The sequence below is a fragment of the Saccopteryx bilineata genome, chromosome 2 (genome assembly GCF_036850765.1).
Source record: "Saccopteryx bilineata isolate mSacBil1 chromosome 2, mSacBil1_pri_phased_curated, whole genome shotgun sequence".
NCBI lineage: Eukaryota > Metazoa > Chordata > Mammalia > Chiroptera > Emballonuridae > Saccopteryx > Saccopteryx bilineata.
In genome coordinates this window covers 241,210,149-241,228,615 of record NC_089491.1, presented here as the reverse complement: position 1 = coordinate 241,228,615, position 18,467 = coordinate 241,210,149, and the positions used below count along the sequence as shown (strand labels likewise).

The following is an 18,467-nucleotide window of genomic DNA, read 5'->3' as shown; positions in this document are numbered from 1 at the left end:
GAAAACTTGGAATTGGAAGAGAGGCTAGCAAACCCCTGTGAGACCCTTGAGACCTCCCATGCCTTTTCAAAGAGCTGATACGTTATTCTGTTTGGATTTAAAATCAAAAGAGGTCATAGTCTATAATATTTTGGGCTGCCCAGAGCAAATGGAACAGGAATACTTGAAGAAGAATACAAAGCAACCACAATAACTTTAGAAAAGGGCAATCAACACCCATTCTGTGGATGATTATATAGAAAATAAGAGAAAAGCTTGGAAGATTTAACCTAGTGAAGAGGAGATTTGAGGGAGGAGGGGAGGGAATTATGTTTTCAAATATTTGAAGAAAAGTCATGTTGAAAGAAAATTATTCTTAGTAGCAATCATAATACTATTAGGTAATATTTATTGAGAGCTTACTATGTGCCAGGCAACGTTCCAAGCACTTTATCTGCAGTCGCTTATTTAATCCTCATAACAGTCTTGAAGTAAATCCCACAGTTATCTGCATTTTATGAAAAAGGTAAGTGAATCACTGTGAGGTTGATGACATTGCTAAAGGTTTCAAAGGAGGAAATGACAGAGCCAGCGTGTGCACCCAGCAATGTTATAGCCACTATGTTACATATCCTTTCTAGACAAATTCTTCTCTTTGTTTTCCTTCCCTTTCTGTCTTCCTGAATGGTCAGAGACAACAGACCATCTAGAGAGGGATGGGAGCTCCCCATACTGAAGATGAAAGCTAGGGGGCCACAGTAGCTGCGTTTCTGAGGCATTGGAGCTCAAAGACGGGATTGGAATAAATCATCTTGAGAGTTCCTCTGGGCTTGAGCTGATTGTGACTTCTGGGCTTGGCTGACACAGCAGTGTGAGCGCTTTGGGGAGCCAGCAGTGTGAACACTCTCTGAGTTACCCAGTGACTACCATTGGCACAAATCTGCATGGTAGCTTTAATCTGCATGTGTCCCCAGCCCTGCTGACTCCATCAACACAGACAAGTTTTTACTTCTGCATGCACTGCAGGGACAGCCTGGCTCGCAGAGTGGAGCCAGCAGGACTTCTGCCTAACACGCAAGCTGCAAAATCGCCACTGAGGCTCTGAGCCCGAGCCTTTGCTAGAATGCGGAGAGTGATGGAAGCTCCAGGCTGGATATGGATTCCTGGGGAGGGAAGAGAAGGCTATAGCAGTCTTCACCCTTATGAATGGGGCTTCTTCCAAGGCTTGCCATTGCTTAGCACTCTTGAAATCCAGCCTAACACATTCCTTTTTTTTTTTTTTTTAGTGAGTGAGAGAGAAAGAGAGAGAGAAAGAAAAACACATAAGAATACATAGATAAGAAGAGAGAAAGATTAGAAGCATCAAATTGTTATTGTGGCACTTTAGTTGTTCATTGATTACTTTCTCATATGTGCCTTGACCCGGGGGCTGCAGCAGAGTGAGTGACCCCTTGCTCAAGCCAGCAACCTTGGGCTCAAGCCAGCAACCTTAGGCTTCAAGCTAGTGACCTTTGGGCTCAAGCCAGCGACCATACGGTCATATCTATGTTCCCTTGCTTAAGCCAGCAACCCGCACTCAAGTTGGTGAGCCTATACTTAAGCCGGCGACCTTGGGGTTTCGAATCTGCATCCTCAGCATTCCAAGTTGACACTGTATCCATTGTGCCATTGCCTGGTCAGGCTAACATACTCCTTTCTCTTATAGGATTGATCAATTAAGAGCCATTATTATTCCTGATTCTCCATACCTGAAATGCTGTGACTAGTTAATCTTATCCCCCATCCCAAGAATTCCTGACATATAAAGAATACACATGAATGTATGGATATGTGACACAGTCCATACAATACAGTAGGCAGTGTTTGTGTTCACACATACCACTTACACATTCTGATGTTGGTCTTCAATACACGACTGAGTTTATATTTCTAGCTCCCTGTGAGCAGAGACTGCTTCTGGATATTTCTTTGTAGCGTCACTACCTTTCAAGTACTATACTCTAAAAGGCATTTGCAGAACTGCAAAATGTTCAACTTGAAATGAAACTTGAAAATCTTTTAGTCCAACTGCTTTATTTTAGAGATATGGCACCTGAGGTTCATATAGGGATATGTCCTATTCAAGGTCGTTGAACAATGTTAGTGAAATTTAGAGGTAGAGTTTTCAAACCTGGCCACAGATTAGAACCTCTTAGAGAGCTCTTAAAAATATCAATGTGGGGCTTTGTCATGGAGAGATTCTGATTTAATTGGTCTGGGATAGAGTCCAGACATTGGTATATTTATAAAGCTCCCTGGGCGATACACCAAGTTTGAGAACCACTGGCTTAGAGAATTTTACTACCCCCCTAAGACCTACAGACTTCTGAGACAGGGTGAAAAGATGAAGCGTTGCTTTAGGCTGCCTCACTTGGAAGAACCACAGATCCAAAAGAAAGGTTCTTCTACATGAAAAAAGTGAGGAATAATCACCTCCAGCACTCCAGAAATGCAGTAGAAGCGGTCAGGTGAGTGAGCATCCTACAGCATCCAGGGGCAGCCTGTAGACAGGTGCCTCCTCATCACTGACAGCATCACTGACACAGAAAACAAAAGGCCGTGTCACTGAGTCTTGCTCCCGTGCTTCTGGTGCTCCTGTTGGGTGGAAAGAAGGATGGTAAGCCAAGCCAAATTGGGGAGAGTGTACTGTCTCTGGTCTCCTTCTTTAGTTGGTTTTGGTCACTGCTGTACTTCCAGCACCTAAAACAATATGTGGAACATAAGAGGTACTCAGAGGACACTTGCTGGGTGATTGACCCAATGAACAAATGAACGAGTCTGTGGGTTAGAACTCAGCACTAGCAAGACAAAGCAAAGGAAGCACCTCTGGAGAGTGAATCTGAATGAGCAAGGGATGTCAAAGTCAGCCAGCCAGATTGGTCTTCTATTATTGTAAAGGGCAATATTCTTAGAGAAACCAGAAAGAAAAAAAAAATCAAATTTAGTTACTTAAGATGTCCTCAGTAACAAAGCTGAAGAATGTGTTTTCCAATATTTGATTTCTTAGCTTGACAGTCTGTGTTGAAATAGTCTCTTCTCAGCAATGAAAACGTGAAGCTTTGTTGGTTTGTTTTGCAGGTTGCAAATGACTTACAGAGCTCTTCTGGCAGGATTGCTGTTTGTTCTTCTTGCAAATAAACAAAAGGCCGTTTCTCTAATATGACTTAAGTGGGGGGAGACTCTGTGATCTGCACGGGTTTTGGAAGGAGGAGAAAAGCAGAAGAGAAAAGGAGAGGCCGCGGGGAAAAGGAGGAAAACTGGAACACGCAGGGCTTAGAAAGTGCACCAAACTCAGGAAAGAGGCAAGGAGGAATCGGATGTGGAGAATCAGTGTGGGAATATCCAGGAGCTGAGGACTCTGTAATCGGGATCCCAGGCACTCTCACTGGGGGTCTGAGCTCGCCTATTGGTCCACTGGTCTGCCCTCTCTCCCTCCTGTGGCACCGTGTCATCTGGGCTCCTTGTGAACTAGCAAAGCAGACGGTCCCCTCCTTCTCCTCGGCAAGCCTGGGTGAAGCGGAGCAACCCCTGCCAGCGTGACCCAGATCTGTCGGCTGATCAATGATTTTTCCCATAGAAAAGAAAGAAAAATAAAAAGAAGAAAAAAAGGCAGGGGAAGAAAAGGAAGAAAAGAAAATGGGGGAGGACAGAGCAGAGAGAATGAGGGAGGAAAGGGGAGAGAAAAAAGGGAGAAATGGGGAGAGCAAAAGAGAGGTAAAGTGGCCAACACATCTCTCTTTTACGTTTAAGCAGTGATAGCAAGAACAGTTTAATCCAAGAGGTGGCCTAAATAAATACACAAGTATGTAAAAGAAAGTATAGAGCTCTTAAAGTATAAGCTTACTGAACACAATCAATACAATCACAGTCAAAGTGCTGGATAGAGTCCTCTTTCTCCCCTCGTGTTCCAGTCCAGTTTAGAGCTGGTTTTCTTCCCTCTAAAACTTCTAGCCTCACCTTCCGTCCTCCCCCAAGTTCCTCTGTGCGTCCATCCACCCCACAGCACTGCCTCTCCCTGCAGAAGTCTCCTTTCACAGTGGGCGGGAAGCTCGCTCCCTGCCTGTTTCCCGCGAAGCCCCCTCGCCCTCCCCAGGGCACTCCCTAATGAGACAGAAGGTCAGGTCGGAGGAGGCCCTGGGGAGGATGGCTACAATGGCACAGCCCAGTCTCATCCCACCTGTCTGCCATCGATTACCTTAGTTTTGCATGTTTTTATTTTTTATGTTTAATTTGTTTTATTGAATTTCAAATGACTACAGACATAAAGTAAACATGTAACAAGCCAACAGAGCAGAAAGGAAGGAAACCGCATAAATACAACCAGTTCTCAGCATGGAGTTCCACTTAGCACCACATGTTTGGAGCGTAACAAGCATTAATGAGTCCTTATAACACCCAGGGGACTTGGTCCCCAGCCTGGCAGACAGGTGGGGAGACAGGCACAGAGAGAAAAAGATGTTCCCCTACAGAAAACATAGAAAATTTTGAGCTCCAATGTACAGGGGTACATATTCCCCACGGAGCAGTGCTCAGGCCACCAGAACTGGCTTGATAACTGGAAGGCAGACATATTAAAGAGTTTGAAGATTCCACAGGGCCTCTGCTGAGGTTAGAAAGCAAAGTTTTTGTTGTTGTTTTGTTATGGGGTTTGTTTTTGTTTTGCATTTTCAGCATTCTAATTGGTGGGCTGGAGCAGGCTGGTAGCTCCAAACTTGAAAACCTGGAACAGAGACAAATCGCAGATGACACAGTCCCACCCAAAGTGTCTCCACCATGATTAGCCAGCCAAGAGCATGGCACATCTTTTCAACACGTGTCTTCCACACATGCCAGAATCACACATCCCATGTTGACTTAGAAATGCTGCCACTTAGGATATCAAGAGAGCTTGCACCAACCCAAGGGGTAGGCTGTGGCTGCAGCCAGCACTGGTTTATTGAGCCCATTCATGACATTCAGCCAGTACCAACCCTGGTCACTGTATATCAGGGCCACCAAAGTGTGCTTGTGCTTGGGACAGAGCCCACAGAAACTGCCAGAAGACAGTCTTGAGCAAAGTGTCTCAAGCAGGGAACCAAGAGAGACCCTCCAAGGACACAGTTCAGCACCTCATACTACCAGCACTGTAGGAGAGACTTACTCAGAGACGATGGAATTCGGGGGTTAGTGTGGCAGCAAACACCTTGGCTTATAGTCAGCTTTAAAAGTGCTGAAAAGGAAGGACCAGCATGAGGACTAGCCTTTGCACCTGGTAACTAAAGCTGTAATCACAAGAATGAGCTTCGAGCAGCAAGGCTGCTGGGCACTGCGGCCCCCTGCACAGCCTTGCCCAGACGCTGGAGGGCCCTCTCCAAGCGGCAGGTTGGGGCCAGTGGCCTCCCCTCTGCTCTGTACACCTCGCCTATAACTTGCACCAAGTTGGCAGCTCCTGACACGGTAGCTGGGGTCCACTTTGTGGTGTTTTCTGTCCCTCTTCCCTGCCACCTTCTTTAAAACTTATTAATTGACTTTATTTTCAGCCATGCTTCCAAGTACCCAAAATGCTTACAGAGAGGCCCAGGGTCCCATTCTCCCAAACCGATTTTTCACTTTTCCAGTTAACGTTGTCATGATCTCAACTGCCTTCCCCACATCTCAACAGCGTCATGGGCTCGGGCTGCTGCTGGGGCCCATACCTCTCCTGTGAGTGATAGGAACTTGGCCGGGCGGCCCAGTTGAATGGCCTCCATGCCGTCGGCACTGAGGGAAGGAGAGTGTGGGTTTAGCCAGGTCTCCCTTACCTCCTCCTCTGCCCTGTGTGTGTCTCAGGTGGGCAGAGAAGTTGACGTGCAATGTCAGGAAGTGAGAGAACATTAGAAAGGTAGGAGAGGAATCCAGCCAAGCTGATCACAAGGTGTGGACTGGAGCAGTAATCCTTCGAAAGAGAATTGGTTGGGTTTCTAGAAAGAGAAATCTGCAGTGCAGCCTGCCTCAGAGCCTCTCCATGGCAGAAGGTGGGCGGTGTGCTGAGAAGGACAGCCCTAATCCAGCAACGGGGCTCCTGTCACCAGGAGAGGAGCTGCCAGTTAAGCAGGCCTGGAGTGTCTCAGGGCCAGAGCCTCAGAGTGCTAATCAACACCCCCCCATGCCATCACTAATCGGAGTTGACTCCCTCAGAAATCTCCTCCCCTCTAAGCTGGATCATGGTTGCTGGTTGGGTTGGGGGGAGGACTAGGTCAGACAGGGTCCATAACCTGCTACTAGTTCCAGACACACCTTATCCAGAAGGCCAGAAACCCAGGAAGTAGCAGCTCTAGAAAGATCCAGCTTAAAACAAAAACAGAGAAGAAGAAAAAATTGCCTTGGAATGTGTACTGCATTCTAACTAGTCCCACTGGGTCAATGCAATAGGGGTGGATTATTGCAGCCGAGACCTGGGCTGCCTCGGTAATTCTGCAAGTTTGATAAGAGGGAGCTGGCGGGCTCCGGCTTCCATCCCCTGCAACGAGAAACAGCCACCTTTGCTGGTCCAACTGGCATGAGGTGCGGGGGTCTTCGGGGGTCATTCTGCCTTACAATTGGCCAGTCTTGTTCTATCACGAAAGATTGAAGCCTATTTAGAGCTGGCTCTGAGGTGGGCAGCACAAATAAGGCCATTATTTTCCCTAGAAAATCCAGGATTTGGGAGCATGTGAGGAGGTCTGAAGTACCCCTGTCACATCCACCCCCCACCCCAAGGTGGGAGCAAGACCACAAAATAGGTTCCACCCTGGAGAATGTCGTACCACTGCTTTATCCTCATCTATTCACAGATGATTCAAAGTATGAGCAAATATTATGCTTCCCTGCATTTATTTCCAATGAAAAAATTATCACGTATGCTAATTTATATGTAAATTCAGTTTGGCCCCGGGGCTCCTGGCCCGCTGCCAATGGGGCTGTTGATGGTGGAAGTTTGGCTGTTGTCTCCAGTCTAATGTTTTAGATAGAAGAGACACAGGTCTCAGGACAGATGGGGAACTATTGAGGACTTGGAACTTCTGCTTTCCCTTCCTCTGACCCCTCATTCTACCCTTGTCTACTTATTCATTTCCGTTGTTAGCACACTAGAAGCTATTTCCCCGAAGAAACCTGGCTCTGAACTCAGTTTCCCCACTGCCAGTGTTGGGGCTCTGACCTCACTGGATGAGCCCGCGCAGCCAGAACAACAAGCAGGGTGCACACAAGCCCCTGCACACACACAGATGCACACGCACACACACGCACACACACTCACACACGCGCTGCTGCTGCTGCCGCTGCTCCACGTTACGTAAGAGGAGTCATTCAAGGATGCCTCCAAGTTAGCTCCTGCACCCTTCCACCCACCGATGCCTCCATGGGAGGGGAGAGTGATTCTGAGGCGGGGACCCGCAGCCAGCATCAAGGATATCCCTGCAAAATCCACCACTGTGACTGCCCTGGCATCTCATTCAGAACCCTCCAGTCCCCCCTTGCCTTCCGCCTTGAGCCCCAGCCAAGGATACACATGTATTTGATTCTTCCCAGCCTGGTCCCTCTACTCACTTTATCTGGGTCCCCATAGTAGCCCCTGAACCATATGTCGAGGGGACAGCAGCAATCCCCAAAGCCTACCCTCCAAGGAGGATCAGCAGGAGTAGAGGTGGGAACTCAGCCGAGACCATGAGAACTCCATATTGCAGTAGGAAAAGAGAAAGAGGTGGGTGGGACTCCCCGTCATTTTCACTCTGCAAGACTGAACTTTCCTCTGGGAATGCAGCTGCCAGGACCAAGCTTCCACCTGGGATCCTCTCGGAGAGTCTGCTGGGCAACCCAGGGAAAGTTTCTCTGCCTGTCTCAACCCCTGTGAGTTCAGATAGCTTTAATATGAAAGAGGCAAGCCAGCCCTCCCAAAGGAAGGCATGGGGTGCAGGGAGGGGGGAGTAGCAGGTTAGCAGATAATGCTACTGTTGAAAAGGAAGAGCTGGGACAGAGTGTGGGGCCCCACAGTGCAGCAAATAGACCCAGGGTTGGAGCAGATTCCAAATGTACCCAACACAGCACAGTCAACATCAAAGCATGAACTTGGCCCCGGAACAAGCCCAGCCCTCAACTGCAGCCCCCTGTGGCTTGGCTTCCAGACCAATAATAAACAGAAAATTAGCATTCGACTCTTATTGCCTCTCTCCCTTCAACTTAGAAAAGCTTTTCAGAATACCAGAGCCCCGTGCGTGTGTTCCCACTGCCTTTCAGCTGCTCGCTATCCTCCCCCACACATCCCCATCAGCACTGCCACAAACACACCCCCAAACACATTTAAAACTAATACAATTGTTTGCGGTGACTGCAAATTGATTCATCCCTTTAAGCTGGGTCTCTGACCAAAACCTTACAGAATGCAGTTACCTGATTATTTCTAGCCTGCAATTTCCTTTGCTCCTTTCTGAAGCTTTGCAAGTTTACTGGCAGATATTTAAAGTTTTCTCTTGTAATTTTTACCCAGTAACATAAGCAACGCATTAGCAACCCTTCTGCCCTCAGAATCTGTAATTTTCCCTTGCTTCTGTGTGTGCTCTGTCTCGTGTGAGTATGTGTGTGTGTGAGTATGTGTGTGTGTGTGTGTGTGCACAAGAATGCACAAAAACCCAGGGAGACCGGCACACAGGCACGTACCTAAACAGGAGCACCAGACACCTTTTACTTATGCATATACAGTCCCCCCATTCCAGTAGCAGCCAGAACCAAATCAATATTCTCACAGCCTGGTAGGGAGGATGAAGTCCCAGCCATGCTGTTTAAAACGCTCTCTCCTCCACCTGCAAACCGCGCAGCAGAGCCGGCTCAGGAGTCTGCGAATCACATAAAGCACACTGTACAATTCCTGGGTCTACTGTAGGCAAATCAATAGCAAGCTCTTACCTTGAAAGAGAAACAGAGCAGCCAGCCCCGTGAAGATTGCCCAAGAGATAGAATTGTGCATTTTTGCCTGGATGGTTTTCATGATTTTTTTTTTCTTCTTCTTTTTCTTCTTTTTTGTCAGGTTCGGTTTTTTCTTTCTTTCTTTCTTGACAGATTGCGTTGCTCTCCAGCTCCTGGAAGGAGATTTAAATCCACTGTTTTGCTGAAGGACACAACAAGAAAGCCGAGGGTGTGAGAGAGTGTGACTTCTCAGTAATTATCTCTACTCATTCTCTGGCACTGAGACACATCGTACAATCTGGCCCTGGACAGCCCTCCTACAAGCTGCAATCATTGGTTCTAATCCAAGGATTGACAGAGCTATAACACACGCGCACGGGCACACACACACACACACACACACACACAGGAATCATTTACTGGGCAAATCAGGCTAGCTGATTAAAGAGACAGAAGCCTGAAGAGATGGAATGATAAATGCCACTTTGCCCTTTCTATATTACTTTCATTTTTTAAACTGACAGTCTCAGAGCCCCAAGCATCAAAAAATCCCTTTCCTTCTGGCATTCTGTGGCCTCCTGAACTCAGACTCCCTTTGCACTGGAAAAATCCCATAGCCAGCAACGGCTTACGGGAAATTTTAAAGGGACATTTTCATGCTCGGTGAAACTTGCAAAGAAGAGTCAAATTTCATTTGCCGGTACTTATTTTCTTCTCTGATAAAAATATCATTCCATGACAGATTTCCATCCCCCCCTCTTATCTTTCTCGTTTTCCCAATCAACCTACTACTTAATTGCTTTGCAAATAATAAATAACTTCCTATTTTCTTCTCCTGTCACCCTTGTTTCAGAATACCTGCATTACTCCTATTTTTTGTTCACTTAATTTATTTCCTAAAGTCACCCATGTGTATATGACACCATGTAAAGGAAAAAGGCTTCTGAGATTTGCAAAGGACTGCAGTCTGAATACGGAAAACCTCTTTCAAAAGAGAACGCAGAACGAGTTTATTCTACATGCATCAGTTAATCTGCATTCACTCAAAAGAACAATCTAAGTGCTTGTGGTTTAAACTGTAGCAAGGCAGATTTAAGTTAGACATGTGGAAGGACTTTCTGATTATAGGCTTCGTCTGTATAGTTATAAAATGTTCTCAGAGAGTTGCATTCATCTCATCAGTGGAGGGTAAGACTCAGAATCAGACAGAAACAATCGAATGGGTGACCTGGCCTCTTTAGAAACCTTCTCACTCTAAGGCACTGGCACTTGATGAATCAAATCTTTGGTTCCTCTTATAGGAAGCAGGTTAATGTGATGTGTGAACAAAATCCTGGAAAGCTTAGCCCCTTGCAGAATCCTCCCAAGCTGATCTGACAAATTCATGCTATTGCAATGCCTTGATACATTTTTGAAATATTTCTTCCAGTCTCCATTGCTAATTATTGGCTTTCCTTATAACCCCCATAATAATTTTAATGTATATATTCTTTTTTGAAGATTTTATTTATTGATTTTAGAGAGAGGAGAGAGAGCAAGAGAAAGGGGTGAAGAGCAGGAAGCACCAATCCGTAGTATTTCTTATATGTGCCTTGACCAAGCAACCCTGGGGTTTCAAACCAGCCACTTCAGCATTCCAGGTCAACACTTTAGCCAGTGCACCAGCACAGGTCTGGCCTAATATATATATTCTTTTAACTACATAACAAAATTTCGTATTGTCTATTTCTATTTATGGGCATACAGGTGAGATGGAAACAGTATTTATTGCCACTTGCAGGAGTCTAAGAGGCCCATACACCTGTGTTGCTATGTCATGCGTGAAGAACTGTGGCCCTGCAGGGGTGTGGCCAGAACACTAAGTGGAAGGAGTGCAGGGGTCCAGAGGCCTGCACCTGTCTCAGCTCCATACTAACCTGGGGACAACGGCCAGGTTGTCTTACTTCTCTGGACCTTGGCCTCTCATCTGTAAAATTAGACAATTGAAATAACTTCTCTTCCAGTTTTAAAGGTGTTTTATGTTAATGGATTTTCTGCCGCCACTATTTTCTAATTCACATGTCCATCAAAATGTCCTTGATAGTGTAAGCTCTCAATGAACAGAAATGTTATCTCCTTACTGTCTTTTTGTGTGTGTTCAGCATAGAGATGTGCAGTGAAATGCTTGGCAACGGCGGTGGGAACGGCCCAGAACAGAAGGAACAATGTCTTCTTCTCTCCCCCGTTCCACTTTTCCCCACATTGACAATGAAGATCATCATCTTTAGTTCCTACCTGGAGAGGCAGAGATACAAACATTTGTACATGCTCTCACCCTAACCTGCAATAGGTCTGTAGATTTACCAACCTGTATTAAGCACCCATATGTGTGAAGGCAATAACAAATAATTCTAGCTGATGTTTCTTGAGCATTTGCTAGATGCCAGGCATGATAGTCCTGTTTTGTATGCTTTTTTCTCATTAATTCTTCACAACCTAACAAGTGGTGCAATTGTCATTCTCATTTTATAGATGAGGACATTGAGTCTCAAAGAGAACTTGTCTACAGCCACAGAGCTAGTAAGCAAAGGAGTCAGGATTCAAACCTAAACATTTGTTTCTCAAACTGACTTCTGATATACTATCTTACACTAAATATATACTATGATGGATTCAAATAGATATCAAACATTCTTATATATAACCTCTCTGCTATTTTTATTTTTTTCTTCTTTTTCCAAGTGAGAGGAGGGAAGATAGAGAGACAGACTCCTGTGTGTACCCCAATAGGGATACATCTGGCAACCCATCTGGGGCTGAAGCTCTGCCCATCTGAGGCCATGCTCGCAATGGAGCTATTTTTAGTGCCTGAGGCAGAGGATCCAGGAAGCCTTCTCAGCACCTGGGGCTGATGTGCTTGAACCAATAGAGCCATGGCTGTGGGAGAGAAAGAGAGAGAGAGAGAAGGGGGAGGAAGAGGGCTAGAGAAGCAAATGATCGCTTCTCCTGTGTGCCCTGACTTGGATTTGAACCTGGGACATCCATATGCTGGGCCAATCTCTACAACTGAGCCAACTGGCCATGGCCCTCTTTGCTATTCTTAATAGTATATGAGATTATAAATTATATGAAACAACCCATATATCAATAGAAGTATAAGAAAGTACATTGCTTTTAGAATTAATTGAGTTGCAAATGACTGGTACACATACTTTTATCAGATTGCAAAGAAGTGATAGGTGGGTATGTTTTATGATAGTTTTTAAAATTTAATTGAGATGGTGAAAGTCATGATATACCTTGAAAATGCGGTAGAGATTAGACTTAAGCGAGAGGGAGAATACTGCAGCCAGGGATACCATAAATTGAAAATTAGAAATGAAATACACACCTAAAATTTGGGCTCTTGAGACCTGCCTGAGATTCCCATTTTGCCCTACTGTATTGTAGTAAAAACAATTTTTAATAAAAAACGTAACTTGGCCCAGTTTCTGATCCATATTAGTTACTCTCTATATACAATGTTACCATGCCTGTCACATGGCAGGCACGCTCAGCAGGCACTTGTCATCAACATGGTTTGTTGACTGAGAGCACAGTCTGGGGCTGCATCTGTCTGGGTTCAAACCCCAGCTCTGTCCCCAAGGGCTATGGGACTTTGGTTAAGTCATCACAAGTTCATGTCTGAAATGGGGATAACAAATTATAGCTTCATTACAACCATCGCCATCCATCAAGACCATCAGCTAATTTTCATTTGTTTTACTATTTTAACAAAATTGAGACTGATGTGGTCTGCTAAGTGTCATTGGGAGGAGCCATTGAAGCCTGTGAACTAAGGCTTCTGCAGGGATTCATTGCAGAATTGTACTTTGTGCATTCACTAAGGCAAAATATATCCCTAGGGACTGCTGAACCAAAAGTCTAATTTGGGCTCTGAGAGCTGCTAAATGCTCAACTATCTAGAGGGCTATATCTCTTTCAATGCTTGAATTTACTACACAGTGTAAAATTTCCCAGTGGCCTTCATGTTTTGCAAAAGCTCACAGCAAACCTGCTCTGGAGAAGCCATGTTTTCCTCTCTTTTGGCAGGGAGCATGGAGTGTAAGTCCATATAGCTAACAGAGGCCTGTTGGATCATTTGACAACCCAGTGATGTAATTCCAGATTGAGAAACCAATCCTGGGCTGTCCACAGAAGGGTTTCATTTGACCAGGCCCAGCCCTTAGCAAATGTCACATTTTTCCCTTCTATTCTCCATTTTTGTCACAGGGGCTTTCAGGCCTTAAAGCTGGGATACACCACTGCTGCACCTGCTCCCCAAACAGTGGGTATCTTGGTCCTTCCACATCGGGGTGGTCTATGGCTATGGTCAGGAATCGTTACAACTGCAAGTGATACAATGATGAGAGAAGCTGATTGGGGAGGCTATGATTGGAAGGGGATAGTTCAAAATTACAGTTCCCTACTCAACAATCAAAGTTTCTTCCTCTGACTTAGGAGGCCTAGGTACTTCTAATCAGGTGTCTGCACATCTGCATTTGCCTCTTGGATTAGTCAGATGCACTTCATGCACCATTTACTTCCCAGTTCAAGGGTCAGAGAAAGATGAATGGTCCTAAGACAAAATTAATGTCAAATTCTGGGCAGAATGGTCTTCTCTTCCAGGGAATTCTATTACAGAAATGACTTTCCTGATTTCAGATAAAGAATAGAAAGGGGCATAAGAAATAAGAAACAAGAAAAGGGAAAAGAGGAGTCTTTAACTTCTTAGGAAAGGACAGCCTGGATGGCATTTCATAAACTTCTCATCATCAGGTAGTTTAAGATTCTGCACGGTGTGTGGTGAGCTAGTACAAACAGGGATTGATTCTCTGTACACTGCCCATGCACACCTGTCACCTCACTGACCACACAATAAGCCCAAGAAGGTCACAGTGGGGCCTGGCTGTGCTGCTGTCCAAATGCTAGCTGAACCTCGACAGCAGCCCTCCAGCCCCGGAGGAGGGACAGACTATCGCGCAAACATGGTGGGCCAAGCCCCAAAGGGCAGCAGAGGAAAGCCCAGAGGGGAGGAGGAGGAGGCAGAGGAGGGGAAAAGGGAGGAGAAGGAAGAGGTAGGTGTGTGTGGTGTGGGGGAGGGAGGAAAAATGTGGGTGTGGGGTAGTGATTTTGATTTTTCTCAGCTATTATGGAAAGAACTGCGGGAGCTTAAATCTAAAGCGCAGCACTGAAATAACGTTCAGGACTCAACAAAAGCCACTGCTCCACGCCGCTGTCTGCACGCTGTGGCCTGCCTCAGCTGAGGTCCAGTGCGGTGGGTGGTCTCACTGGCTCAGAGGCTGGGATGAGCCCCGCCCCGGGGAGGGGAGTCAGCCTGCCCTCTGCACATCTGGGATGAGCCTGTCTAGCTCTGTCTGCAATGTCACTTGGAGCAGGGAGAAAGCCACAGCGGCAAAAAGGCAGTCTGCTATCTTCTCACATCTTGGATGTGGCTCTCATATATGGTCACTTTGATGTGAATGGAATGGATCTAGGGTACAAATAATGAAATGATGTGGGGTCTATTTTGAAAATTTGACTTAGGGCAGAAGATTTCCTGATTTATTGATACATAGTTTAAGCTAATATTGAAATGGAAGTCTAACTCTTAACAGCACAGAGATTAAGGACACAGAAATTTAAATCGGCATTGCTACAAAAAAAGCGATTTTAGTGTCTGCCCATTGGAATTACAGTCACAATCATCTGGCCTTGATTTCTATGAATTATCATCATCATTTCAAAAAGAAACAATATGGCATGTGAGTAGTTTAACAGAAACAATTTAACCTTTAAAACCAGAAGACCTGGATTTGAGTCTAATTCTATTTATTGGCTTCAATTCTGTGGTGCCCAATTTTCTCATTTTACCTCATCTTCTCCCCATCTTGCCCTTACAGTGGAAATAATAACACATCTACTTGGCAGAGTTATTGTGAATTAAGCAAAATGAAGACTATGAAAGCCCTCATACAATGTCTAACACACGCTTTGGCTCCTGTGTCATTGCAATCAGTTTGCTGGGGGGAAAAATAATCACTGGACTGGACAATATTCAGTAAGAACTTCACAGAAAGAGTCACTACTTTCAGGATGATTATTGCTATTGCAAAATATTTTCTCTGGGCTCTACAGGACGCTGGGAGCTATTGCCTTTGGGTGCCTGACACAGGTTACCCCGGTGCGCCCTCACGGCATATGTCCCACGTGACGGGACTGGGGCTGCTATCCTCTTGGTGTAGAAGTGAGCAGAGGACTCTGTCTGGCCACGTCAATCATTTTTTTTTTTTTTACTGAGAGTTTTCTAGGTGCTTTTTGGAAAGAGATAGTGCTGCCAGGGAGATAGCTTTTCTAAGAGGTGGAGAATTCTGCAAGGAAATGAAGTCAACAGAAAAGAAAACAGAGCCAAGACAAGAGGGCACCACTGAAGCAGGGCGAGTCATTAGGCCTTGGATGGCATGCACACAACGGCATATCTGCATGTCGTAGTATAAGGCTGTACACCTGAAATTTATATAATGTTCTTGAACAATTTTACGCCAATGCAGTTAGTTAAATAAACAAACAAAAAAGTAGGACAAATCACACCTGAAGGCAGACACATACCCTGAGACTTCCCAGTCCCTTATTTGCTTAGCTTATTTTTAAAAAAGGTTTTTTTAGTTACAGTTGACATACAGTATTATATTAGTTTCAGGTGTACAATGTAGTAATTAGACATTTGTGTAACTTGCAATGTGATCATCCTGATAAGTCTAGTATTTATTGACATATTGAGGTTGTTTTGAATTCAGCCTCTGTCAATTGCAACTGAAATGGTCTGAACTGAAAGGGTCCATGTCAAGAGCAGGCGAATGTAAACTTCCTTTGCTTCCCCCTCCTTCCCATTGTACTCTCCTTGACTTAGTATAAATATACTGCTCACAAAAATAGGGGGTCAGGGAACGTGCAGACACTCCAGTACTTTCAGCCCTTTGTATAGTGCATTTTCACCAATGAAATAAAAGTTGGTTTTGCATCTCATTTGCATAATTGAACAACTTTCTTTGGCTTATTATTTGCTTTTGTGATGTTCTTGTTTAATAAAATAAATCAAGTGTTTCTTTTATTGCTTCATATTCATTTTGAAATATCTCCTAATTTTTGTGAGCAGTATATTATCCAAAGGCTTGGTTAGAGATGTAGGGGTCTGAGACCCTTTAATTAAAAAATAAAAAGTCAGTGTTATTATTACACTGAAATTAAAATAAAGTTATAGATAGAGTCCAGATGGAGCATATTCTTCCTCCTCTTAAAGGCCAGGTGAAAAGATTAAACCACCATTTAATGCACAGCTCTGCAAGCCAGACATTGTGCAGGCATCTAGCACATGCCTTCTTACTTAACTATCCTAGTGTCCCCCCTGGTGGATACTATTACCCCTAGCTTACAAGTGCAGAGGTTAACTAACTTGTCCACAGGTGCACAGGTTGGCCTTAGTCAGGACTTTCCTGCACTCTTTCCCTCATGCTTGGCTACATCAGTGGAACTGAGACTCACAACAAAAAAGATCAAGGCAGCCAGGTGTGGTCAGAGAAAGCTACAAAAAGACATCAGCCTTGACCAGCACTCAATAACAGAAGATGGGAGTTCATCTAGTTTAGGGGAATCATGTAGCAAATGGTTGGAGACAATCATGGAACTCTGTAGAAATATGGTTGAGTCCACTGGGGTGGAGGTAACTGCGTTTTCTTTCTTTCTCTCTTTTTTAATTAAGTGAGAGTCAGGGAGGCAGGAAAGCAGAGAGACAGACTCCCGCAGGTACCCTGACCAGGATCCATCCAGTAAGCCCCATCTAGGGCTGATGCTCTGCCCATCTGGGGCTACTGCTTCATTGTTTGAAAACCAAGCTATTTCAGCACCTGAGGCATGGCTATGGAGCCATCCTCATTGCCCAGGACCAACATGCTTGAATCATTTGAATCATGGCTGCGGGAGGGGAAGAAAGGAGACAGACAGACAGAGAGAAGGGGGAGACGAGAGGGGTGGAGAAGCAGATGGGCTCTTCTCCTGTGTGCCTTGACCAGGAATCAAACCCAGGACTTCCACCTGCTGGGCTAATGCTCTACCACTGAGCCAATAGGCCAGGGCTCTGCATTTTCAAGAGTGCTGAGAGTGCAAGTAGTTTGGGCCTAAACTGCAGGGTCTTGAATGTCTAAGATGTTTAAAATAAATTTGAGAAGCAAATTTGACAAAGAAAACTTCTTTGTCATTGAAGGTTTCTGCTGTTGATTCTGAGTTATTAAAAAATAAAAGTGAAAGCAATAGAAATTAGAGAATACAGCAGAATGCATAGTAAATCAAGTCCCTCCCTCAGAGGAGGGCCCCTCCCAGCCTGCGGTTTACCACAGCTGCCCGGCTTGTGCTTCTCCTAAGCTAACTGGGCAGGTGAGGGCTTTTCACAGGTCACACAAGTGAGTGACGTGGGCACACACATGGGCCCCGGCAGCCTCTCCTTGGAAATGTGCTGCCCACCAGGCAGTTGATCAGAGAGCACAGTGCAATGGCGGGAGTGGAGCTAAACTTGGAGGAAGGTAGAATGATTTGGGGGTACCTGGATCAGCCCCACTTTCTTACCTTGGGGTTGAGGACTCAGCCTATTTGACCATAAAGTGTGACTTTACTGTTTTTGACCACTTTCCTCCATGTACATTCTAATTTGGAGACTTTCTGAGGAGAAGAAATCTGGCCTGAGAAACAATTTACACATTTCCGAATCATTTGACCTCATACTATCTTAATATTATCTAAAAACATGCTGTCCTCTGCTAGCCAAATTGGGGGAAGATTGTGAAGCAAACAGAATCCAGAGGCACGTCTCCCGGTCTCCCACACTGTCACCTTTCACAGAGAAGTGGCCTTGAGAGCGGGCCAATAGCATGGTTAGAATCATGCCAGGTAGAAGCAGAATGGGAAGTAGAATTAGTGCTTTTGGCTCCTTGTCCAGCATTATTTTTTTTCTCCAGAAGGTGTCTGGAGTCCTTAGTTCAAAGTTTGAGTGAATGGCTGTTTGTGAAGCCTCTTCTGTCTCAGAAGTACACTCTGGCTGTTCATTTATCTCCAACTTGGTTTCTTTGTCATTGAAGGTTTTGAATCTTTAAAAATACAACCCTATCTATTAAGGGAGGATAAATTAAGTTGTTATCTATCACAAAAAGCTCAGGGCGAAGGAGTTTCAGCTTTTTTACAAAGCATATGAGAGAAAGGGAGATGGTGAGAACAAAAGGGTTTGTGGGTTTGTGATGTGAGGACTACGGGGAAAGGGGAGAGAGGACAAGATTTTACCAACAATGATGAGGGACTTGACTTCCCTAATGATTCTGAATATTGCTCTGCCAAGCAAGAACAGGAGATCTAGTGGTAAGAGGCCATGGTGTAATATATGTTCTCATAAAACACATGACTTGTCTGTGGGCTGTCCCCTTCAACTACACTGGTGACTTTGCAGAGCAAGTAAAGATACAGATTCTTTGAGAAGCGTATACACAAAG

At 45.0% G+C, this 18,467-nt stretch overlaps 1 protein-coding gene across 1 annotated transcript in view; it reads right to left on the bottom strand.

The window, feature by feature from the left end:
- Positions 1-9,232, bottom strand: part of NTM (neurotrimin) — a 1,036,467-nt gene extending 1,027,235 nt beyond the window's left edge. The window contains exon 1 of the mRNA XM_066259757.1: positions 8,917-9,232. Within this exon, the coding sequence (XP_066115854.1) occupies positions 8,917-8,998 (82 nt within the window). The 5' untranslated portion in view covers positions 8,999-9,232. The remainder of the gene's footprint in view (positions 1-8,916) is intronic.
- Between the last annotated feature and the right edge of the window lie 9,235 nt (positions 9,233-18,467).